The sequence below is a fragment of the Hemitrygon akajei genome, chromosome 8 (assembly GCF_048418815.1).
Source record: "Hemitrygon akajei chromosome 8, sHemAka1.3, whole genome shotgun sequence".
In the NCBI taxonomy this organism is placed as follows: domain Eukaryota; kingdom Metazoa; phylum Chordata; class Chondrichthyes; order Myliobatiformes; family Dasyatidae; genus Hemitrygon; species Hemitrygon akajei.
Genome location: NC_133131.1, coordinates 79,410,968 through 79,437,309, shown reverse-complemented (window position 1 = coordinate 79,437,309; position 26,342 = coordinate 79,410,968). Strand labels below are relative to the sequence as shown.

The 26,342-nt window shown below is 40.5% G+C and overlaps 2 protein-coding genes across 2 annotated transcripts; both read left to right on the top strand.

Moving 5' to 3' along the window:
• Positions 1–1,493: 1,493 nt before the first annotated feature.
• Positions 1,494–2,999, top strand: LOC140732520 (interleukin-6-like). The gene is made up of 6 exons (XM_073055290.1): positions 1,494–1,618; positions 1,725–1,816; positions 1,912–2,060; positions 2,183–2,296; positions 2,580–2,726; positions 2,826–2,999. The coding sequence occupies exons 1-6, from the start codon at positions 1,494–1,496 to the stop codon at positions 2,997–2,999; spliced, it is 801 nt and encodes a 266-aa protein (XP_072911391.1).
• A 21,158-nt stretch (positions 3,000–24,157) lies between these two features.
• LOC140732519 (interleukin-6-like) lies at positions 24,158–25,789 on the top strand. Its single transcript, XM_073055289.1, has 6 exons — positions 24,158–24,282; positions 24,390–24,481; positions 24,577–24,725; positions 24,848–24,961; positions 25,245–25,391; positions 25,490–25,789. Exons 1-6 carry the CDS (start codon positions 24,158–24,160, stop codon positions 25,661–25,663), a joined length of 801 nt encoding a protein of 266 aa, XP_072911390.1. The 3' UTR covers positions 25,664–25,789.
• The last annotated feature ends 553 nt before the right edge of the window (positions 25,790–26,342 follow it).

The following is a 26,342-nucleotide window of genomic DNA, read 5'->3' as shown; positions in this document are numbered from 1 at the left end:
TCCTCCTTGCAAAATTGCTCAGGCTGTGCCAGGTTAGTTGGGGAGCGGCAGTGGACAGCAATCCTAGAGTCTTACGAGAGACGCTCTATCAAGTAGAGGTTAGCACTCTGACTGGACCACTCAAGGACATCAATTTTCTTCACTTGAAGCCATTCCATGATTGCTCTAGCTTTGTGCTTTGGGTCATTGAAAGCTGAAAGACAAACTTTCTCCCCAGATTAAGCTTTCTGGCAGAAGCTAGCAGGATTTTTATCCAGGATCTCTCTATATTAATCCAGGATCTCTCTGGTCATCGATCCTGACCAGATCTCAAGTTCCTGCTGCTGAAAAGCATTCCCATAGTATGATGCTAGCAACACACTTTATGCTAGAGATGGTGTTACCTGGCTCCTGTGCAGTATTAGATTTACACTACACATACCACTTTCCTTTGAGGTTAAAATGTTCCATTTTACTCTCATACAATTATAAGACCTTCTTCCACATTTTGGCTGTATACTGCAAAGTCTGTATGGGCATGTATATGCCTTTTATTCAGTGGTGTGTGTTACATAAATCTAATACTGTGCATCAGCCAGGTAACACCACCCCTATTGTAAAGTATGGTGAAGATAACATCGTGCTATGGGAATGCTTTTCAGCAATAACACCTGGAAATCTGGTCAGGATTGCTGGGAACATGAAAGCTGCTAAATATTGAGAGATCCTGCATAAAATTTGGTTGGCGTCGGCCAGAAAACGAAAACTGGGGAGAATGTTTGTCTTTCAGCAGGACAATGATCGGAAGCACACTGCCAGAGCAACCATGGAGTGGCTTCAAATGAGGAAAATGGATGTTCCTGAGTGGCCCAGTTCAGTATTGATCTTCATTCAATTGAATATCTCTGGCAAAGCCTCAAGATTGCTGATCACAGCCACTCCCCAATTAACCTGGCACAGTTTGAGCAAACCTGTAAGGAGAAATAGGTAAATCTTGTGCAAAGCTGATAGAGACTTATCCAAACAGACTATTGGCTGTAAAAGCTGTGACAGGTGGTTCAACTAAGTGCTCAGCAAAGGGGATGAATACTTTCTAACCACTGACATTTCAGTTTTTGAAATTTTAGTTTTTTATGCTTTACAATTTACCCCGTTTTTGGACTTTATTGTGAAAAAGGAGGATGTGATTCTCAAATAAGAATGGTCAATTAATCAAAATCCCTGCTTGTAATATTGATTAATGTGAACGAAGAGTTGGGGGCTGAATACTTTTTTATTGAACTGTACAGCACGAGCAGAAAGTTTGAACCGAGACACAATGGTAGTTTTAAATTCAAACCATAAACATGTAATCGATAATAATCAATTAGATTCTGATTCCTGGTCCTTCGTACTAGAACATTATTTTTGTTGGGTGTAGTGATTTTGCAGTGATTCTTTTCTGTCTGTAAGAGTGATCAGTTCTCAAAATTTAATTAAAGGGTTTCGTAATATTGCGGGCTCCATTCGCGGTTATGGAAGGTGAACGATTGGTATCGTCACTTGGCATTTCCACGTTTGACCAACACGCCGATCAACCACGATTATCCCGATCGCTCACGTCAGAAGGAAGAGAACTGGAGTGGAAATCATCTGCAACGTAGAGGAAGGACAGCCACATGGGAAGGAAGAATCCAACAGTGACTAATAGGTGCTGTAACACAAACATTGTGAAAAAAACATTAGTAACTGGATTTTCCCCAAAGGGGGCGATTAATAAATAGTGGGGAGAATGGAGCTTGGGGAGTTAAAGATCGAACATCTTTGTACGGGGAGGACAACATGGGACTTGCTGAAAGTCAGTGAATAAAGCTTCCGGTTATCAGTTCAACACATTTCGGAGCGGTTGCAGGAAGCGGGAATTCTTATTCCGTTCTGTCTCTTTCCCTGCAGGTTTTTACTTTCTACTCCTGGTGCTCTGTGGAAGAGTCGCCACTTTCCCGCTGACGGAGCGGACCGCTGCAGCCGCCCCGGGCTGCGCAACCTGCGACTCCCTGGCGCTGCAGATCCAGAGCTCAGCGGCCGAGCTCCGGGATGCTCAGGTGAGTGAGTACGAGGAGGTGAGGGGGTGGCGCCCCGCAGACTTTGTCCTGGTCTTCACTTTGCAGTTCACTTATTCGCTGTCTGATCTCTCTCCACCCCTCCCGTCCCCCCTCTCCCGCAGCTGTGTGAGTATTTCTCCTTCTGTGACGGGGACCAGGGATCGCTGCTCACCCACGACTTCAACCTGCCGCAGATCCGATCTCAGGACCGATGTACAAAGATCAGTTTCCATAAGGTGAGTGAAGCCCGAAGGAGCAGCCGTTTCCTTGTAAAGTAGGGCATTTCAGTCTATAGAAAAGTGTACCTCTAGGGAAAACAAAAAGGAGTAGGCATTTCGCTCGTAGTTTACGATAGTCAGGTTCCAACTAAGCAGCGTTTAAACCAATTTGCTCAACCCGGCAAAATTGTCAGTTTTACAAACGAGAATTCTAGAATTCATATAAATTCAGCTGCAAGTCGTCAAAACTGAAGAGCCCGAGCCAAGATTATTTCTTACTTGTAGTATTTTTCCTGTTTAGGAAACGTGTCTCAAAGCGATTGCAAAAGGCCTCCATAAATACAACCCTTTCTTATTGCTGGTGGAAACATCCATCGTGCGTTCAAGTGAACAAATAAAATGGATGCGGTCCAGTACCCAACGCCTCACGGAACTGATAATGCACCAGGTAAGAGTAAACGAAGCGGCGCGATTATGGCTGCGGTAAACCCATCTGAAAGCTATGGAGACTCAAGTCACAAGCCCTGCTGTCCTCTTTATATTTCAGTTGAATGTCGAGTTTGGCATCAGTACCGTGAGCGAGAGCGAGATGGAATCATCTGCCTTAGGCTTAGTGTCAACAACAGAGTGGAACAGACAAGTGAATGCGCATATTATCCTGCGAGACTTTGTCCGGTTCATGGAGAAATCAGCCCGAGCTCTTCGCTTTATGAGTCTGTGAAAGTGGGCTCACCGCTAGAATTGGCAGAATTACATTTTAAATATACCACGATATATATATTTATTTATTTATCTATTTATTTCCCAGTGATTATTAACTAGGTGGAGTGACAGAAACAAAAGAGCGATAACATTACGGAATTGGTTGGACATGCAAGCCCAACCTCTCTCCGTGATTTCTGCTCCACACCCGGATTTTTTAAAATTATCCTGTTAGTATTTGGAGTGCACGTTTTGTTCGCGACTGATAAAAAAGCTTGCTCCTACTGACACACATATGCCACACGTAGAGTGGTCAGAGCAAAGTCAGCTTGGGAGTTTGCAATTTTTTTCAGTTCCATTAACCGTGCAACGTGTAAAATATGGTTAAACAGAGGCAGTAACCGCCTTAAAGTATGAACGTTCTAGTTCAGCATTTGGTCGTACAATTGTAAAAGTTACAGAGGTTAATCTGTAAAAGAAATGACATCGTAAACTTAAGAAGTTGTATGTTAGCTATTGCTGGCAAAATGTTATTTACACTGTTTAATTTTATTTATATTTATTTTGACTAATTCAACATTTAGAAATATTTTAAAACTATTGCATTTATTTATTGATATTTATAACGTAGACCATAAGAGTATTGTCTTTATTTTTGAAGTATCAGAACCTTTGATTTGGATATATTTAATAAACTATAAATATGAAGAGATTTCAAGTTAAGTTTCATTCTGGCTGTTATTATTTTGAAAGATATGTACAGAGAGCAAATGTTTCCAGAGATACAGTGAATTTGCTAGAATTTGCAAAAGTAACGCGCAGTGCTTTCTGTGAATCAGGAAGTGATCCCCACAGTACTTCTGTACCACGGAGAGCGTTCTAACTGGCATCGCCAACCGGTAATGCGGAGAATGGGGGATTGGTGCTGCAGAGAGTTGTAAACTTAGTCAGCTTCATCCTGGGCACCAGCCTCCGATGTATCCAGGACATCTTCAAGGAGCAATGCCTGAAAAAGTTGGCCCCATCACCCCAGGACATGCCCTGCTGTCGTTGCTACCATCGGAGAGGAGATACAGGAGCCCGAACGCGCACACTCAATGATTCAGGAATAGCTCTTCACCTCTGCCATCTGACTTCTGACTGGAAATTGAACCCATGAACACTATCTCACCACTGTTTTTAATTTTATTTCTGCACTGCTTATTTAATTTAACAATTTAATATATTTACTCCCTGTAATTCACAATTTTTTCTCTATTATTATGCATTTCATTGTACTGCTGATGCAAGGACAATAAATTTCACAGGATATGTTGCTGATATTAAATCTGATTCTGAAATGTTATGTTCACAAGCCACTAGATGGGGTGTGATCAGAGATCATATATACACCCAGAGGCCACTTTATTTGGTGCCTCCTGTAACGACAACATGCAGTGAGTGGCTGTTCTGTGGGTGAAAACGCCTTGTTAATGAGAGAGGTCAGAGGGGAATGGTCAGACTTGTTCAAACTGACAGGAAGGTGTCAGTAACTCCAGTGACCATGCATCACAACAGTGGTGTACAGAACAGCAGCCCTGAATGTACAACATATCAAGCCTAGAAATGGACGGGCTACAGCAGCAGAAGACAATGAACGTACCTTATTAGTGGTCACTTTATTAGGCACAGGAGGCAGCTAACAAAATAGGCACTGAGTGTAACTGATTATTCCTTTCCTAGCCTCTCTAATGTCCCTGGCTATCCTGATTACTAGATCTGGTCTTACTGACTCCTGCTTTCTCCCATAACTGCTCAGACAAAACTCACCCCCCCCCCCCAGAAATCTTGGTCAGACCTCCACCCTTCTAGCACTAGTGAATTTTGCTACAGGTTGGTAACCAGAGACCCAGTACAGATAATGGGGAGACTGTGGAGACGGGCGTTGTTAAGACATCAGACAAAGTCTGGAATCAAAAGATTGAGCATTGTGGAACAAATGTCCTGAGCTTTGTATAATTTCAGTGCAAGTATTGTAGGAAAGGCAGATGAGCTCACAACATGGATCAACACCTGGAATTATGATCTTGTAGCCAATAGTGAGACTGGTGCAGGAGGGGCAAGTTTGGCAGCTCAGTGTTCTGGGGTTCCGTTGTTATTGAGGTGACAGGTCCAGAGGGATTAAAGGAGGAGGGGTGGTGTTCCTAGCCAACAGAAATATCACAGCTGTGCTCTGCCAGGACAGCCTGGGGAACTTGTCCAGTGAGGCTGAGAAATAAGAGAATATGCAGACACTGGAAATCCGAGCAACAGACACAAAATGCGGTCAGAACTCAGCAGACAAGGCAGCATCTGTGGGAAAGAATAAACAGTGACGTTTCAGGCCAAGACCCTTCATCAGAACTGAAAAAAAACATGGGAAGTCCATCTCATCCAATAAGTCCAATAAGAAAGGTATGACCACGTTAATGGGGCTATATCGTAGACCACAAAACAGCCCAAGGGATTTAGAACAACATATTTGCAGAGGAAACTTTTCACATATTGACTGAGTGTTGGGGTCCGGTCTGGAGTCCGCCTTCCGGGTCTTGCTCCGGTCCGCGGAAGCCGGACTCCGGGCCTTGCAGCCGGCCCTCCTACCACCCGGAGCCATTGGATCATCTTGGCTTAAGGAGATACATCTGTTGCCCATTAGGGGGCAGGTGTTTATAAGGGGCTCGGGGACTGAGCCTAGTTTGGGGGTCGTCCAGCTCTGAAGCTGGTTTAACCTGCTCTGTATCCTGCTTCGCCTTGTTTTCCTGCTTCTCGTGTGCGCTGGTCCCGCTGTTCCGCCGTCTTCGCCTTGCCCGCGCTGTCGCGCTATCTGCTTGATTCTCCCTATTTACCGGTGTAACCCTGCTACTCACCCTGGACCTAACTCCCTTTTGTTCCTTTGCTTCCGTTGTGTAAGCCAGGCCGTCGCCGTTACCCCTCGGGTGGTTCTGTCCCTTCCTGTCCCTTTCCTCCATCGGGGAAGCCCGTATATGGTTTCAATTTCGGAAATTTTTAGGGTTGAATCAATTTGTTTTAACTATTCCTATTGTATCCAATTTCTTTTTTCATCCTTCTATTATAGACCAAACTTATTCAGCTTGGAAGACTAAAGGATTACTACGATTTTCCGATTTATTTTTGGATAATTGTTCAAAAGACATAAAACAATTATCTAATAAATATAATTTGCCTAGATTTCATTTTTTTTAGATATTTACAGATTAGGAATTTCTTAAACACTGTACTTCCTATCTTTCCAACTCTTGAGTCTTTGGGTATTTTGGAGAATTTGTTAGAACTAAATCCTTCTCAGAAAGGTGTAATATCAAATCTCTACAATATAAATATGAAAATACGTTCAGAGCCCTTCTATAAGATTAAAAATGATTGGGAAAGAGAACTTAACCTTACTATCCCTATTGAGAATTGGGATAAAATTCTTCAATTAGTCAATTTATCATCTATATGTGCTAAACATTCATTAATACCGTTTAAAGTTGTGCACAGGGCTCATATGTCCAAGGGATATTAAATCCAATCAAATGTAAGAGAATTTTATCCAAAATGAAAAAAGAACAAGCCCATGTAGTATATTTACAGAAAACTCATTTAAGTGATAATGAGCATAAAAAACTAAAGAGAATGGGCTTCACTAATCTGTTTTTCTCCTCATATAAATCAGGGCATAGGAGAGGAGCTGCTATTCTTATCTCAAGTAAGCTAAATTTTGAAACAATATTCGAAATGAGAGATGAAAAAGGCAGATATAGTCTGGTTAGGGGGAATATAGACAGACATTCAGTTACTCTATTGAATATATATGCACCCCCGGGAAGTGATATTGGTTTCTTTCAGAAAATTACTGATATTATGGTAATGGGAACAGAAGGTCTCCTGATATGTGGGGGAACTTAAATTTACAATTACAACCAAACTTAGACTCTTCCAATAGAAAAACCTATGAAACAAAATCTTTACACAAGAAAGTTATTACACTTTTTGAGGATGTTGGTTTAATTGATATATGGAGGGACCTTTTCACTGACAGAAGGGAATACACTCATTATTCTGCTCCACATTCTGTATATACAAGAATAGACTATTTCATAACATTTGGAAAAGACAAAGACAAAATAAACACCTGTGGAACTAGGACAATAGATGTAAGTGACCATGCACCTTATATATTTATCTGTTGATTTTGACCTACAACCAAAGAATACTATTTGGAAACTAAATTCAAATCTACTCAATGATCCATACTTTAAGGAACAAATTAAAAAAGAAATTGGTCTCTACTTCGAATTTAATGATAATGGAGAGGTTTCAATTCCCATTTTATGGGATACTCTGAAGGCGATCTTTAGAGGGAAAACTATAGCGATATCTTCATATAAGAAAAAAATAAGGAATAAAACATTAGAGGAATTACAAAATAGTCTGAAGGAATTAGAGAAAAAACATAAATTGAATTTGGCACAGGATACATTAGAGGAAATTAAAAGAATTAGAATGAAATAAATAATTTGGCTATGCAAGAAATCAGGAAAAACTTAATGTTTCTGACACAGAGACATTATGAAAGTGGATCGAAATCTATGAAAATACTGGCATGGAAACTGAAAAAAAAAGATAGCAGAAAATACAATTCATAGAATTAGGGATGCAAGAACAAAAATGATAAAAAATGAGCTAAGTGAAATTCAAGAAGCTTTTGAAGTGTTTTACAAAACGCTACATTCCAAAGTTCCAGGGGGAAGCATAACCCAAATTGACACCACCTTGAATTCTCTAGAGTTACCCACTTTAAGCGAAGAACAAAATAGAAGGATGACTGCTGACATAACTGAAGTTGAATTAAAAGCTGCAATTAGTAGGCTTAAATTAAGCAAGTCACCAGGATCAGATGGGCATATGGCAGGGTGGTACAAAGAATTTAAAAATGAGTTAATTCCTGTTTTACTCCCCACACTGAACTGGGCTCTAAAAAAGGCACAAATGCCACCCAGTTGGAAGGAAGTGATAATCTCAGCTATACCGAAAGAAGGCCAGGATAAAATGGAATGCGGGTCATTTAGACCAATATCCATTCTTAATGTAGATTATAGGTTATTTACCTCCATCATGGCCAAACAATTAGAGGAGTTTCTACCCGTACTGATATGTAATGATCAGACAGGTTTTATACGACAACGCCAGACTCAAGACAATATACGAAGGACACTTCACATTATGGATCATATTCAAAAAAATAAAATCAAAGCAATAGTGATAAGCTTGGTGCTGAAAAAGCATTTGATTCAGTTAATTGGAATTTTCTTTGCAGAGTTTTACATAGATTTGGCTTCCTAGACACAATTATTAAAACTATGCAGACACTATATGACAATCCTACTGCTAGGATTAAAATCAATGGATATTTATCAAATAGTCTTACCCTAGAAAGGGGCACGAGACAGGGCTGTGCATGGTCACCACTACTCCACGCGTTATATCTGGAACCATTAGCTCAATGCATCAGACAAAATGAAGATATCAGGGGAATTACTATTAAAGGGACAGAGCATAAATTGGCTTGTTATGCGGATGACATTTTGATCTATCTAGGGCAACCAACGTACTCTTTACCTAAATTGATGCAATCCTTTGAACAATATGGTCAATTATCAGGATACAAGATCAACATAGATAAAACCGAATTACTTTCATATTACTATAGCCCACCAAGAGAAATTGAAAGTCAATAGCCCCAGGCATGGCACACAGAGTCTTTCAAATATTTGGGCATCATTACGCCAAAAGATTTAGCAAAATTATCAGAATGTAATTATCAGCCTTTATATAAATAAATTAAGGAAGATGTGGCCAGATGGAGCCAGATTCCTTTTTTCAGTCTCAGTTCAAGGATTGAGTCTATTAAAATGAATATACTGCCCAGACTGTTATATCTCTTTCAGACCCTACCAATAGAGATTAATCAAAATCAATTCAATGAATGGAACAAGATGCTATCAAGGTATATTTGGCAGGATAAAAGGCCTAGAGTTCGTCTCAAAACTTTGCAATTAGCAAAGGAAAAGGGGAGATGGTGCTTGCCTTCTCTTAGAGATTATTATTTTGCAGCACAGTTGAGAGCTGTGATATGTTGGTGCAACCCATCATATGATGCTGAATGGAAAAACATTGAGGAGCGGGTACTTCCCACCCCCATACATGCAATTTTGGCTGATAACAACCTGCAAAGGTACATAAATACAATTGATAGCCCATGGGTGAAATTGACTCTTAAAATATGGAAAACTACTATAAAAGAATATAAACTAGAGGGAGATATTGCAATTCTTAAATGGTGTGCATATGGCTCTGATTTTACACCAAATAAATTGGATGCTAGATTTAAGGACTGGACAGCTAAAGGAATAACAGTTCTTTGCAACATAATGAAAGAAGGAACACTGTTCAATTTTGAAATGCTTAACGAGAAACACTTATTAGAAAAACAAGATTTTTATCGGTATTTACAGATGCGACAATATGTTAATAAGATGCTTAAAAATGTAACCAAGGCAAATACATGCTTGATAGAGCTCTTTAGAAAAGCATATAATTCAGATAATGGTAGTAGAATCATTTCAAGCATGTATAAGAGGTTGTCAAATCTTAAAACACATTCGACTTCATACATTAAAACAAAATGGGAGAAGGAAGGAGGGATAATTATATCTGAGGAAGAATGGACAACAATATGGAGATATCAATGGAAGTGTACCAATTCGCAGAAAAGGAGGGAGTTTGGATGGAAAAACTTGATAAGATATTTTATTACACCCTCTCAGAAATCCCATTAAGATAGTAACCTCCCTTTTTGCTGGAGAAATTGTGGAAATCAAAATGCAAATTATTATCATATTTTTTGGGACTACCCTGTTATCAAAAACTATTGGCATAACTGCAAGTATGTGTGTCAGGTCATTTTGTTTAATACATTTTTTTAAAACAGCAAGCACAGTAGAGTAGGAAATGACTAAAACTGAATAATAAATAATGGTTTGGGGTGAGGACTAGGTAAATGCGTAAGCGTGAGGGGTTGCGAAGAGCTGAGTCACAACACTTCCTTCCGTGCAATGGTGGAAATGTCAACACAGCTTTCAAAAGCTGAGTGCTCCACTTTAAATTGAATTAACGTATGTTTAACACAAATAGAAGAGGAGTTAACCAATTGAAAAATTTTCTCCCATTTCTCTATAGGTAAAGAAATTTGAAGTTCCTTCTCCCATTCACTTTTAATTTTATCAGATATACCTGACTGTAAATTTTAGGCTTAAACAGTTATCAAAAGGGCTTAATGGCAAACATTTATGAAATAATTATGAAAATACAGTGAGATATATCTGAGCGCTCCAAATGTTGAGTATCGGTCTCTATGGAGGGCGGGCTGGGAAAATCAGGACTATGAAAGATGAAGGAGTGATTAGAAATATTGTGTTGCGGTGCAGACAAGCAGTCAGGGCAGCAGATGGGATTGGGGGAGGATGAGTTTGGTAAATCGAGGGAGTGGGAAAAGAAGCTTTCAGTTATTTAATATCACCAATGGTGTTTGACAGAATTGACGAGAAGCACACAACCGTTTCGGTAATGTCAGAAACTGGTGATCTCAATAGGTTTCAGTAGGTACATTTAATGTCAGAGAAATGTATACAATATACATCCTGAAATTTTTTTCTTCACAAACATCCACGAAAACAGAGGGGTGCCCCAAAGAATGAATGATAGTTCAACGTTAGAATCCCAAACCTTCCCCCGCCCCCAGCTTCCCCTCCCATGCACAAGCATATCTCCTGGAATTTTCAAAGAAAACAACCTAGATTTTACAGAGAATGGTGTTTAAAACAAAAAAATGTATTCAGTGAGCGGCAGTTCTGTGGGTGAAAACACCTTGTTAATGAGAGATCAGAGGAAAATAGCCAGGCTGGTTCAAACTGTCAGGAAGGTGACAGTAATTTAAATGGTGGCATCCGTTAGCCTCGCGAGACCATGAATCTGCACCTGAAATGGATTCCAGGGTACAGGTAAGGTTTATGGAAGACTAGGGCAACGTTGTATGGAAGACCGGCAGTTGCCCATGCAGCAAGTCTCCCCTCTCCACGCCACTGATGTTGTCCAAGGGAAGGGCAAGGGCAGATACAGCTTGGCACCAGTCACGTCCCAGGAGCTGCAGAGCGAGGTTGAAGGTCACGTCGAACTGCCTTAGGGACTCCAGCTCCCGATTTGTCCTCAGGGTTTACTCCCGAAGCATTTCTCATGAGTGGGTATGGCCGCAAGGCAGCAGAGTTTGAAATCAAAGTTTTCCCTTTCTTAGATGGACTGCCTTCCCAGGCTGACAAGCTTCATGTACCCAAATTCAAATAACCACGTGTTAAAACAGTGGTTTGCAGAAGAACATGTCAAACCTGGAACCTGGAAGTGGGTGGGTGACAGCAGTGGAAGACTACAAACATACATGGAGTGGCCACCTTATTAGGTACCTCCTGTACATCTGCATATCATGTCACTCCTCAGCCTCCAATGCTTTGGAGAAAACAAGCCAAATTTGTGCAACTTCTACTTATAGGGAATGCCCTCTAACCCAGCCAAGTTACTTTTGAATCCAAGCTGGCGAGTATCCACAGATCCCATCTGCCATAATCTTCTGAACCAAATTACTATGAGGTACTTTGTTCAACACTTTACTGAAGTCTGTCTAAAGTTTAGTTTCACTGACCTGTCTGCATCAATCATCTTTGTTAACTCCTTAAAAAAAATTAAGTTTAAGACCTGACCTCCCCCGTACAATGCCATGCTGGGCATTTCTAAAAAGTCTATGCTCTTCCAGATACATAATTCTTGTCCTTAATAATCTTTGGTGATAATTTCCCTATCAATAGAGGGTTCAGAAGTGGAAAGAATGAACAATTTCAAGTTCTTGGTTATCAATATCTCTGAGGATATCTGGCACGCAACAGATTGATGCAGCTATAAAAACGGCAAAACAGTGACTATATTTCATTAGGACTTTGAGGAGATTAGGTTTGTCAAACAAAACACTCAGCAATTTCTGTAAATGTACCATGGAGAGCATTCTGATTGGCTGATTGAAATAAGTTACAGAAACTTGTAAAAGTAGTCAGCACTACCATGGGTATCAGCCTCTGTCGTATCCAAGACATCTTTAAGGAACGATGCCTTAGGAAGCCAGCATCCATCATTAAGGACCCCCAACACCCAGGACATACCCTCTTCACATTGTTACCATCAGGAAGGATGTACAGAAGCCTGTTAGCACACACTCAGTGATTCAGGAACAGCTTCGTCCTCTCTGCCACCCGATTGCTAAATGGACATTAAACCCACGAACAATGCCTCACTATTTTTTATTTCTGATTATTTGCACTACTAACTATTTTATATATAAAGGTATATATATATTTAATGCGACTCAGTTTTTTCTCTATATTTATCATGTATTTCATTGTACTGCTGTTGTAAAGTTAACAATTTTTACAACAAATGCTAGTGATATTAAATCTGATTCCAATTCAATGTTGTAAGGTGTCCCAATCAGTAATTTCACAGTTTATCGATATTGCCCTTCATAAACAAAGAAACAGTAATCTCTAGTCCTCTGGGACCTCCTCTGCGGCTAATGAGGATGCAAATGTTTCTGTAAAGGCCCTAGTTATCTCCTCTCTTCCACCTCTCTATAACCTAGGATAAATCCCTTCAGGCACTGCAGACTTCAACCAACTTGATGTTTTGGGATAGCTCTACACCTCATCCTCAATCTCCAAATATATCAGACCACTTCTTGACCTTGCTACCTCTACGTCATTAGAGAATACTGATGTGAAGTGTTCATTTAGTACCTTGCCCACTTTCTCTGGTTCTGGGTATAAATTCCCTGTTTTGTGCTTGAGTAGACCTAACCTCTCTAATTACTCTTTGCTTTTTAATGAATGTTATAAAATGGCTGGGAATTCTCTTTAATCCTATAGACCAGAAATATTTCAAGGCCCCTTTTATCCCTCTGCTACCCTATTGATCATTTCTCCGGCTTCCTTGACATTTGTCGAAGGCCCGACTGATGTTACGATTCTAAACATTACATACACTTTTTTCGCTTTTGGACTAAGTTTTCAACATCTCTCGTCATCCAGGTTTTCTGAGAATTGCCATCTTTGTCTTTCTATGATATATAATAAATACATAAAAATATTAAAATAAATAAAATAAGAAGTAATTATTAATGATTACACTGGGTATATTTGCTCATGGCTCAGGTAATAATCCAGAGATTGTTAACTTCATGATTCTACTTTTTTAATGTTACTCTGGCCCTTTCTAGTTCCTCTGAAGCTCAAAGTAGATACCCCTTACTCTGGCACCAAGTAGGCAAGATGGCTCATGCTTCAGAACAGTGTCTATCCCTCTAACCCCACTGTCTCCTACTACAATTATCTTCCTTTTTATTCTCCCAACCAGCATGTCTTCCATTACCCCCGTCAGTCTGCTTGGTGTCTCTGCAGTTATACCCAAGGACTGCAACATCAATTGGACAATTGCAGGATCGATGCCTTTGGATCCCTGTAATTCCCTCATTCCGTGTCTCATCATCTTGCTTCCATGTGTCAATTCCAAAGTGTTTAATAGTTTATGGAGTGGCTGCTTCCTGGGGCTAATGGCCAGGTAACCTTTACTCTCCCTTCTGTCACACAGCGTCTGCAGCTCAGACTGAGCTGAAGCTTCTTGAGTTGCAGACATTTGCTACAAATGGAGTCACTTGGAGAATAATGTCCATAATCTCCCACGTGCCACAGCACCAACACATCTCTTGTTCTACTACAGATAAATATAGACTTATGTAATTGGATTAGGTGATCAAATTATTTGCCTCATTTGATTTACTGCATTATTTAAATTAAAACCATGAAACTTGGAACAGAATTAGGCCATTCAGTCCATCGAGTCTGCTCTGTTATTTGATCATGGCTGATCCATTTCTCCATCAACTCCATTCTCTGGCCTTCTCTCCATAACCTTTAATGCCCTGACTTATCAAGAATTGTCAACCTCTGTCTTAAATACACTGAATGACCTGGCCTCCACAGCTGCCTGTGGCAACAAATTTCACAGATTCATCATTCCCTTGCTAAAGAATTTCCTCTTTTATCTCCATTGTAAATGAACATTCATCTATTTTGAAGTTGTGCCCTCTGGTCCCAGATCCCACACCCTCATCACTGTAAACAACTCCACATTTACTCTATTTATCCCTTTCAACACTCAATAGGTTTCTCTGAGATACCTCCTCATTCTTCTAATTTACAGCGAGTACAGACCCAGAGTCATCACATTGTCCTCATATGATAAGCTTTTCAATCCCAGAATCATTATTGTGAACCTCCTTTGAACTCTTTCCAATGTCAGCACAACCTCTTTTAGAAAAGGGGCCCAAATCTGCTCACAATAGTCCCAGTGAGAACTCATCAGTATCTTATAAAGCCTCAGCATTGCTTCCTTGTTTTTGTATTCTAGTCCTCCCAAAATGAATGCTAACATTACTTTTGCCTTCCTCATCACTGAATCAACTAATGAGTTAACCTTTAGGGAATTTTGCACATGGACTCCCAAGTCCCTTTGCACCTCAGATTTTTGAATTTTCTCCCCATTTAGAGAATAGTCTGTGCTTTTATTCCTTTCACCAAAGTGCATGACCACAAACTTCCCGACACTGTATTCTATCTTCTTTGTCCATTCTCCTAATCTGTCTGACCTTCTGCAGCCTTCCTGCTTTCTCAAAATACCTGCCCTTCCACTTATCTTCATATCATCTGCAAACATGGCCACAGAGCCATCAATTCCATCATCCAAATCAACAATGTAACAATGTAAAAAGAAGTGTCCGAACACCGACCCCTGCTAAACACCAATAGTCACTGGCAGCAAAACAGAAAAGGCTTCCTCTATTTCCACTCTTTGCCTTCTCCCAATGCTTTATCCATGCTGGTATCTCAAAGTCAAAAAACATTTATTATCAAAGAATGTATAAATTATTCCTGCAATACATTGGGCTCCTATCTTGTTATGCAGCGTCATGTGTGGTACCTTGTCAATGGCCTTTTGAAAATCCAAGTACACAACAGCACCGATGCTCCTTTCTCTATGCTCCTTGTTATTTCTTCAAAGAACTCCCACACATTTGTCAGACAAGACTTTCCTTCAAGGGAACCATGCTTTCTTTGACCTACTTTATCACGTGCCTCCAAGTATCCTAAAACCTCATCATTATCTATCAACTCCACCATCTTCCCAATGACTGAGGTCAGGCTAACTGGCCTATAATTTCCTAGCTTCTCCCTCCCTTCTTGGAGAGTGAAGAGACATTTGCAATTTTCCAATCCTCTGGAACCATCCTAGAATCTAGTGTTTCTGTAAAGATAATTACCAATGTCTGGACAATCTCTTCAGCAACATCTTTCAGAACTCTTGGTTGTAGTCCATCTGGTCCAGATGTATTCTCTACCTTCAGAGCTTTGAGCCATGTCATCTGAGTAACCCTTGAAAACCATGATTTAACCCTAACTTATTTACAGGACAATTTATATTGACTAATTATTCTACACGGTGTATTTTAAATTGTGAGAGGGAACTGGAGCACTTAGGCAAAACTCACACATTACAGAGGATGAACGTACAGAGACTCCTTAAAGAGAATACCGAATTGAACTCTGAACTCTGATGCCCGAGCTGTAATAATGGCACGCTGACTGCTATCCTGCCATGGTGCCAGTGGTAGGTTAGTAATTGGCACACACTATTACAGCTCAGTGTGCCGCCCAGAATTTCACTCTATATAATGATAGCAAATAAACACAAAGAACATCATTTATTATTTTACCATCATTAAAATGTAGAGAAAGTCATTCAGATTACAGACTGAGTTTTTCTATAAATAAGAACAAAAAGGAAAACTTTATACCTCATTTGCCTTTGTTAGGGAGTATTCTGGACTTAACGTGAATATAGCAGATATTAATTCAAACAAGAACTAGTCTTCAGTTATTGACGTAAAATGTAAATTGCAAGCAGTAAATTGATGTTAAAAGCACAGGCTAGATTCCAGACTAAGAGGTGTGGATATCAAAATGGTGACCATGTGATTCTCACATGTGCATCAGCCAGTTATTAAGACTACGAAGTTGTGTTCGTCGGCCGACATCAAACCAGACTACATGGCTCAATGATTAGCAGCTTTGTGACTTGATTAGCAGCCGGTGAACTCAGCTGATGCCATCACCTAATATATCGAACATGGTCATAGGTACAGATGCAATCAATAGTTAATGTATTGTGTACTCAGAGAATCAGCTCACACAAACACTATCCTTGGGCACCTGGCTCCCTGTCTTTACAAGATTTTGGAATATATATGTCAATTAGTTTGTCCCATCATTCAGACGTGTCTCCCTCTGTAGAGATGAAATTGAATGGAAGCATTGTCAACCCAAAAGGTGTACAAGATATTAAGAGGAATAGACAGTGTGGACAGCCAGCGCCTCTTCCCCAGGGCACCACTGCTCAATACAAGAGGACACAGCTTTAAGGTAAGAGGAGGGAAGTTCAAGGGGAGGATATTAGAGGAAGGTTTTTCATTCAGAGAGTGGTTGGTGCGTGGAATGCACTGCCTGAGTCAGTGGTGGAGGCAGATACACTAGTGAAGTTTAAGAGAACTGCTAGACAGACATATGGAGGAATTTAAGGTCGGTGTTTATATGGGAGGCAGGGTTTGAGGGTCGGCACAACATTATGGGCCTAAGGGCCTGTAATCTGCTGTACTACTCTATGTTCTATTTTCAAAATAGTGAAGTATTATAACTCTTGAAATTGTATTGTATGATCTACTGATTTTAAAGGAACTTTTGAGTTTAAGAGACTCTATTGCGAGTGTGTCCAGAAGAATGCCTGCTTGTTGTGATGGATAAAGACTTCTACATGTATGACCAGCTTCAGTATCTCTCTGGTCACTTAGATCACAGTCACAACAGCTTCAACTGCATAGAGCACTTAGTTTGTGCCCTGATGTGGAAGAACAGATTTGTTCTCCAGTTTTGTTTTCCGAATGAGATTGTCACCTTGTTGCCTCTGAGTTATTGCAGGTGGTTATGAAAAATATGAGGATATTGCAATTTGGGATGCAGATTGACGCCAAAATCATTTTATGCTAGCACTTTAAAATGAAGGTAAGTGGAAGGTGAGCCCATTAATCTTAGTCCTGAAATAAAGAAAATTTTGAAAATCTGTAGTGTATAACCGGAATATTTCAAAATTTCAAAATTCTGTCCAAAGTTCAATTGCCTTCTTCTATACTAATTGTACCATTTTGACGGCTATTTTTTCACAGTAATCAACAGACCCAGATGCAATGTATCCAGAATTCTAAGAGAATAAAAGGAGGAAAAAGCAAAGAATGGCAATTTAAACCCTTCGGTCTTTCAGTAATGTTCAATTTGATCACAGCTGGCCATCCACTTCAGTTCTTGATCTCTGAAGCATCAGAAAGTCTACCTCCTTCCTGGTATTTTTAGTGATTTAGCTTCCCTTGCTTTCTGCACAAGAGAATGCCTTAGATTCACTAGCCTCTGGCTGAAGTATCTTATGATTTCAGTTCTAAATGGCACACCTAACATTCATTTCATCATGTTTGTATTTAAATGGTTTACATGAGAGCCACTCTCATTCTTCCCAACTCTGGTGAATATAAGCCTAACTGATCAATTCTATACTGTCAGTCATGCCATCCTGGGAATCAGTGTGGTAACCATCGTGGGACTTTCCATTGCCAAAATCATCCTTCCTGACACAAGGCCAAAACTCCAATGGAGTCTTATCTAGGTCCTGTGCAATTGCAGTAAACCGTCCTCATTCCTGTCCTTGAGTCTTGTGACTGTTACAAACCCGTAACTGGGTCACTTACCAGCAAAGATAGAGAGGTCCGTTGAAGTCTGATGATACTATTTTTAACAGTATTTATTGATAAAAATACACAAAACTAATATCAATGCAAACACACAGATAATATACGTAGTCAATACTAAATTTAAACACGGGTATCATAATAACCAATAAGAAATAGCTCTGTTGTTGTCTAGGGGATAATGTATTGTCCGATGGAAATATAATAGTCACTGTTAGATCGTTCAAGCTGCAGCATTTTGGTTGTTAGAGGGAGAGACGTATAACTTGCCTGGGTCTTTTATGATGCCGATCCTTTTAGTCGGGGATTGGGTTTCCCCGTAACTGATAAAAGCCATTCTCCGTGTTGCAAGCCACCAGTTCCCCTTTCTTCAATGGAACTGAACGCACGTGGCCTCCTTCAAATGGCTTCCCGATATCACGGGAGCGATAGTGTTTCTTCTGGTGCATCTGAGGGGCTGTTCCTACAGCCCCTCTTTTATCCTGACTCGCAGGGTGGTAGATGTCAATCAGGTTGGGGGTAATGCAATCTCTCTCTCAACCAGCCCACTTTGCCCGAGGGCTTGCACATAGCATAGTCCCCAATCCACAAACATTGTCTCCAGGAGACAATGGCCATGTCTCGTAGCTTTTCATCACCGGGGAACGAGGCATTCCGCACGCCCCTCCCTCATTTCCTGGGCCCCTTTGACCAACCCAACAGTGATCTTGTGATTCTCACAAAGGAGGGGGCAGCAGGCATAACATCACCATGAAGGGGAACAAATCACCTCCATAGCTAAATCCTTGCCGCAATTGGTGTATAAGGACAACCAGGTGTCCGTGTACTGCAACCTTTCTCACTCTATCACCATGCAGATAATCTCCCTTTTTGTTTTTGAAACAGAAGTGGTTAACATGACACTTGTAGGCATAGACTAAGTAATAAATATAACACATAGAGTAGTGCACAGTACAGGCCTTTCAGCCCATAAATTTGTGCTGACCCTTTAACCAAGTTCAGGATCAATCAAACGTTTCCTTCCCACACACCCTCCATTTTTGTTTCATCCATTGCCTATCTAATAACCACTAATGGCCTGAATATATTTACCTTCACCACCACCCCTGGCAATCTGCCCTCTGTGTATAAAAAAAATACCCCTAACATCCTTCCTACACTTTCTTCCAATTACCTTAAAATTATGCCCTTCCACATTAGCAATTGCCTCCCTGGGAAAAGATGCTGACTGTCCTCTCTATCTAAGCCTATAATCATCTTATCAAATCACCTTTGATCCTCCTCTGCCCCAATGGGAAAATCCCAAGTTGCACAACCTTTTTATATAAGACATGCTTTCTCATCCAGAAAGCACCCTGGGAGATCTTCTCTCCGCATTCTCTAAACTTTCACATCCTTTTTATAATGAAGCAACCGGAACTAAGCACAATACACCATGTGGTCTAACCAGAGTTTTATAGAGCTGCATCACTACTTTGTGGCTCTTGAGCACAATCCCTTGACTTGTAACTAGCACACTCTACATCTCCTTAACCACCCTATCATATTGCAAGACAACTATGAGGCATCTATGGACTTGGACCCCAGGAGCACACTGTTCCTCCACACTTTTAAGAAACTTACCATTAGCCTTGTACACTGCCTTCAAGTTTGACGTTCCTACGTGTATCATTTTACACTTTTCTGGATTGAACTCCATCTGCCACTTCTCAGCCCAGCTCTGCACCCTGTCAACATCCCACAATAATTTTTGACAAATGTCTACACTATCCACAGCTTCATGTCATCTGCAAACTTAAGAACCCATGCTTTCATTTCCTTATGTGAGTTGTTTATATAAATCACAAAGAGCAAGGGTTCGGAACAGATCCCTGGGGAACAACACTAGTCCTGGACCTCTCGACATAATGCACTCAATCCACCACAACCCTCGGCCCTCAGTGATCAAGACATATCGGAATTCATGCAGCCATGTTTCCCTGGATCCCATGCCGGCTGAATTTCTGAATGAATCTAAAATGGGGAACCTTGTCTAATCTCTGTAGTGTATTGAGAAAACTACTGGAAATAATTATGAAGTATTAATGTTAATATAGAGAGGCATGGATCCGTTCAAGTCTGCATAAATTTGTTAATAGGATTGATTCACCTAATTTGATGTTTACGAGAGGTTACATGGAGGATTCGAAGGAGACAATCACAGGAATTTTGCTCACTTTTAATGAGTCCGGATAATCGGTGGTCCATGAGGTTAAAGCCATAGAACCATAGAACATTACAGCACAGAAACAGGCCTTTTGGCCCTTCTTGGCTGTGCCGAACTATTTTTCTGTCTAGTCCCACTGACCTGCACCTGGCCCATATCCCTCCATACAACTCTCATCCTTGTACCTGTCCAAGTTTTTCTTAAATGTTAAAATTGAGCCCGCATTTACCACTTCATCTGGCAGCTCATTCATCACTCCCACCATTGTCTGTGTGAAGAAGACCCACCCTAATGTTCTGTTTTAACTTTTCCCCGTTCACCCTTAACCCACGTCCTCTGGTTTCTTTTCTCCCCTAGCCTCAGTGGAAAAAGCCCGCATGCATTCACTCTATCTATACCCATCACAATTTTATATACTTCTTCAAGTCTCCCCTTATTCTTCTACGCTCCAGGGAATAAAGTCCTAACCTATTCAACCTTTCTCTGTAACTCCGTTTCTCAAGTCCTGGCAACATCCTTGTAAACCTTCTCTGCACTCTTTCAACCTTATTAATATCCTTTCTGTAATTCGGTGACCAAAACTGCTCACAATACTCCAAATTCGGCCTCACCAATACCTTATACAACCTCACCATAACATTCCAACTCTTATACTCAATATTTTGATTTATAAAGGCCAATGCACCAAAAGCATTCTTTACTACCCTATCTACCTGAGATGCCACTTTTAGGGGATTTTGTATCTGTATTCCCAGATCCCTCTGTTCTACTGCACTCCTCAGTGCCCTACCATTTACCTTGTATGTTCTACTTTGGTCTTCCTTCCAAATTGTAATACCTCACACTTGTCTGTATTAAACTCCATCTGCCATTTTTCAGCCCATTTTTCCAGCTGGTGCAGGTCCCTCTGCAAGCTTTGAAAACCTTCCTCACTGTCCACACCACCACCCATCTTTGTATCATCAGCAAATTTGCTGATCCAATTTACCAGATTATCATCCAGATCATTTATGTAGATGACAAATAACAATGGACCCAGCACTGATTCCTGTGACACACCACTAGTCACAGGCCTCCACTCACAGGAGCAATCCTCCACTACCACTCTTTGGCTTCTCTCAATGTCTAATCCAATTTACTACCTCACCATGTATACCTAGCGACTGAATATGCCTAACTAACCTCCCATGCAGGACCTTGTCAAAGGCCTTACTGAAGTCCATGTAGACAACATCCACTGCCTTCCCTTCATTCCCTTTCCTTGTAACCTCCTCGAAAAACTCTAATAGATTAGTTAAACATGACTTACCATGCACAAAGCCGTGTTGACTCTCCCTAATAAGTCCCTGTCTATTTAAATACTTTTAGATCCTATACCTTAGTACTCCTTCCAATAATTTACCTACAACCGACATCAAACTTACCGGCCTATAATTTCCCGGAATACTTTTAGAACCTTTTTTAAACAGGGGAACAACATGAGCTACAACATGAGCCGTTGAAATCCAAGCCAAACAGAGGATACAAGAAGGGATCTGGAGAGGGTGCAGCAAGATGATAATAAGTAAAAGATAAGCTTTGATCTTAAAGAGAACATTTGATTATGTGCAGAAACAGGTCCTTCACTGAGTTTAGTTACTTCAATAGCAGAACAGCAGCAAGAGGTAAATGGTCCACATCCGTTATTTCATATATTTTGAGCATAAAATCAATGAGAGATATTGATGGAAGAAATGGGGAAAACAGACTTCTTAATAAGTCAAAATGAAGGGACTTAAAATTAAAATAAATCGTACAGAATCTAGAGGGAGATCTTTATCCCGAGAACGTGAAGACATGGAAATCATTAACTTATAATCAGTGTGCACATACAAAGCCTGTAAGGCTATAAATATGTTAGATGCCACAATTTGACTGTTTTACTCTTTTTCATCCTTTACGGATAATTCACTCAATAGATTCTTTCTGTGATTCTTAGTAAAGGTATACAAACATGTTAGAAACATAGGAAATGTTATGACAATAATGTAATCATATTAGACAAAATTCCAGCATAGTAATGAAACTACTGCATGTTTTAATATATTTAATAAATGAAGATATTATAATTTACATCATTGATCAAGTCTTAATAAATATATACAGTGCCTCGAAAAAGTATTCAGCGTCTATTCCTTTGTTCACATAAATGAGGATTACAACCAGGGATTTCGATCAATTTAACTGAGCATTTGTATTTGTGAATCTCATGCTCCTTTTTTCACAGTAGAATCCAAAAAGCAGGGAAATTTGTAATTCATGAAAAACTAAAAATTCTAAACTCAAATGTCAGCAGTTCAAAAGTATTCATCCCCATTTGCTCAGTGCTTAGCTGAACCACCTCTCACAGGTATTGCAGCCAGTAGTCTTTTTGGATAGGTCTCTGAGTTTTACACAATGGGATGGAGTAAGATTTCCTCATTCTTCCTTGCAAAATTGCTCAGGCTGTGCCAGGTTAGTTGGGGAGTGGCAGTGGACAGCAATCCTAGAGTCTTGCCGGAGACGCTCTATCAAGTAGAGGTTAGCACTCTGATTGGACCACTCAAGGACATCAATTTTCTTCACTTGAAGCCATTCCATGATTGCTCTAGCTTTGTGCTTTGGGTCATTGAAAGCTGAAAGACAAACTTTCTCCCCAGATTAAGCTTTCTGGCAGAAGCTAGCAGGATTTTTATCCAGGATCTCTCTATATTAATCCAGGATCTCTCTGGTCATCGATCCTGACCAGATCTCAAGTTCCTGCTGCTGAAAAGCATTCCCATAGTATGATGCTAGCAACACACTTTATGCTAGAGATGGTGTTACCTGGCTCCTGTGCAGTATTAGATTTACACTACACATACCACTTTCCTTTGAGGTTAAAAAGTTCCATTTTACTCTCATACAATTATAAGACCTTCTTCCACATCTTTGCTGTATATTGCAAAGTTTTTATAGGCAAGGATAAGCCTTATTTTAGTGGTGTGTGTTGTACAAATCTAATACTGTGCATCAGGCAGTTAACACCATCCCTATTGTAAAGTATGGTGAAGATAACATCGTGCTATGGGAATGCTTTTCAGCAATAACACCTGGAAATCTGGTCAGGATTGATGAGAACATGAAAGCTGCTAAATACTGAGAGATCCTGCATAAAACCCGCCTCTGCCAGAAAACGAAAACTGGGGAGAATGTTTGTCTTTCAGCAGGACAATGATCGGAAGCACACTGCCAGAGCAACCATGGAGTGGCTTCAAATGAGGCAAATGGATGTTCCTGAGTGGCCCAGTTCAGTATTGATCTTGATCCAATTGAATATCTCTGGCAAAGCCTCAAGATTGCTGATCACAGCCACTCCCCAATTAACCTGGCACAGTTTGAGCAAACCTGTAAGGAGGAATAGGTAAATCTTCTGCAAAGCTGATAGAGACTTATCCAAAAAGACTATTGGCTGTAATAGCTGTGACAGGTGGTTCAACTAAGTGCTCAGCAAAGGGGATGAATACTTTCTAACTACTGACATTCCAGTTTTTGAAATTTTAGTTTTTTATGCTTTGCAACTAACCCTGTTTTTTGAAATTTATTGTGAAAAAGGACTATGTGATTCTCAAATAAGAATGGTCAATTAATCAAAATCCCTGCTTGTAATATTGATTAATGTGAACGAAGAGTTGGGGGCTGAATACTTTTTCATTGACCTGTACAGCACGAGCAGGAAGTTTGAACCGAGCCTCATTGGTAGTTTTAAATTCAAACCATAATCATGTAATCGATAATAATCAATTAGATTCCGATTCCTGGTACTTCATATTAGAACATTATTTTTGTTGGGTGTAGTGATTTTGCAGTGACTCTTTTCTGTCTATAAGAGTGATCAATTCTCAAAATTTAATTAAAAGGTCTCGTAATATTGCGGGCTCCATTCGCGGTTATGGAAGGTGAACGATTGGTATCGTCACTTGGCATTTCCACGTTTGACCATCACGCCGATCAACCACGATTATCCCGATCGCTCACGTCAGAAGGAAGAGAACTGGAGTGGAAATCATCTTCAACGTAGAGGAAGGACAGCCACACGGGAAGGAAGAATCCAACAGTGACTAATAGGTGCTGTAACACAAATATTGCGAAAAAAAACATTAGTAACTGGATTTTCCCCAAAGGGGGCGATTAATAAATAGTGGGGAGAATGGAGCTTGGGGAGTTAAAGATCGAACATCTTTGTACGGGGAGGACAACATGGGACTTGCTGAAAGTCAGTGAATAAAGCTTCCGGTTATCAGTTCAACACATTTCGGAGCGGTTGCAGGAAGCGGGAATTCTTATTCCGTTCTGTCTCTTTCCCTGCAGGTTTTTACCTTCTACTCCTGGTGCTCTGTGGAAGAGTCGCCACTTTCCCGCTGACGGAGCGGACCGCTGCAGCCGCCCCGGGCTGCGCAACCTGCGACTCCCTGGCGCTGCAGATCCAGAGCTCAGCGGCCGAGCTCCGGGATGCTCAGGTGAGTGAGTACGAGGAGGTGAGGGGGTGGCGCCCCGCAGACTTTGTCCTGGTCTTCACTTTGCAGCTGACTTATTCTCTGTCTGATCTCTCTCCACCCCTCCCGTCCCCCCTCTCCCGCAGCTGTGTGAGTATTTCTCCTTCTGTGACGGGGACCAGGGATCGCTGCTCACCCACGACTTCAACCTGCCGCAGATCCGATCTCAGGACCGATGTACAAAGATCAGTTTCCATAAGGTGAGTGAAGCCCGAAGGAGCAGCCGTTTCCTTGTAAAGTAGGGCATTTCAGTCTGTAGAAAAGTGTACCTCTAGGGAAAACAAAAAGGAGCAGGCATTTCGCTCGTAGTTTACGATAATCAGGTTCCAACAAAGCAGGGTTTAAACGAATTTGCACAACCCGGCAAAATTGTCAGTTTTACAAAAGAGAATTCTAGAATTAATTTAAATTCAGCTACAAGTCGTCAAAACTGAAGAGCCCGAGCCAAGATTATTTCTTACTTGTAGTATTTTTCCTGTTTAGGAAACGTGCCTGAAAGCGATTGCAAAAGGCCTCCATAAATACAACCCTTTCTTATTGCTGGCGGAAACATCCATCGTGCGTTCAAGTGAACAAATAATATGGATGCGGTCCAGTACCCAACGCCTCACGGAACTGATAATGCACCAGGTAAGAGTAAACGAAGCGGCGCGATTATGGCTGCGGCAAACCCATCTGAAACTATGGAGACTCAAGTCACAAGCCCTGCTGTCCTCTTTATATTTCAGTTAAATGTCGAGTTTGGCATCAGTACCGTGAGCGAGAGCGAGGTGGAATCATCTGCGTTAGGCTTAGTGTCAACAACAGAGTGGAACAGACAAGTGAATGCGCATGTCATCCTGCGAGACTTTGTCCGGTTCATGGAGAAATCAGCCCGAGCTCTTCGCTTTATGAGTCCGTGAAAGTGGGCTCACCGCTGGAATTGGCAGAACTACTTTTTATATATACCACGATCTATTTATTTATTTATTTATCTATCTATCTATTTATTTCCCAGTGATTATTAACTAGGTAGAGTGACAGAAACAAAAGAGCGATAACATTACGGAATTGGTTGGACATGCAAGCCCAACCTCTCTCCGTGATTTCTGCTCCACACCAGGATTTTTTAAAATTATCCTGTTAGTATTTGGAGTGCACGTTTTGTTCGCGACTGATAAAAAAGCTTGCTCCTACCGACACACATATGCCACACGTAGAGTGGTCAGAGCAAAGTCAGCTTGGGAGTTTGCAATTTTTTTCAGTTCCATTAACCGTGCAACGTGTAAAATATGGTTAAACAGAGGCAGTAACCGCCCTAAAGTATGAACGTTTTAGTTCAGCATTTGGTCGTACAATTGTAAAAGTTACAGAGGTTAATCTGTAAAAGAAATGACATCGTAAACTTAAGAAGTTGTATGTTAGCAATTGTTTGCAAAATGTTATTTACAGTGTTTAATTTTATTTATATTTATTTTGACTAATTCAACTTTTAGAAATATTTAAAAACTATTGCATTTATTTATTGATATTTATAACGTAGACCATGAGATTATCGTCTTTATTTTTGAAGTATCAGAACCTTTGATTTGGATATATTTA

Bases quoted from the DNA above. Each gene is read 5' to 3' on its own strand.
- LOC140732519 (XM_073055289.1), top strand. From the start codon at position 24,158: ATGGAAGGTGAACGATTGGTATCGTCACTTGGCATTTCCACGTTTGAC. The intron at 24,283-24,389 runs GTAGAGGAAGGA...TTTTCCCCAAAG, and splicing joins GAGTGGAAATCATCTTCAAC to GGGGCGATTAATAAATAGTG. The intron at 24,482-24,576 runs GTCAGTGAATAA...CTTTCCCTGCAG, and splicing joins CAACATGGGACTTGCTGAAA to GTTTTTACCTTCTACTCCTG.
- LOC140732520 (XM_073055290.1), top strand. From the start codon at position 1,494: ATGGAAGGTGAACGATTGGTATCGTCACTTGGCATTTCCACGTTTGAC. The intron at 2,061-2,182 runs GTGAGTGAGTAC...CCTCTCCCGCAG, and splicing joins CCGAGCTCCGGGATGCTCAG to CTGTGTGAGTATTTCTCCTT. The intron at 2,297-2,579 runs GTGAGTGAAGCC...TTTCCTGTTTAG, and splicing joins CAAAGATCAGTTTCCATAAG to GAAACGTGTCTCAAAGCGAT.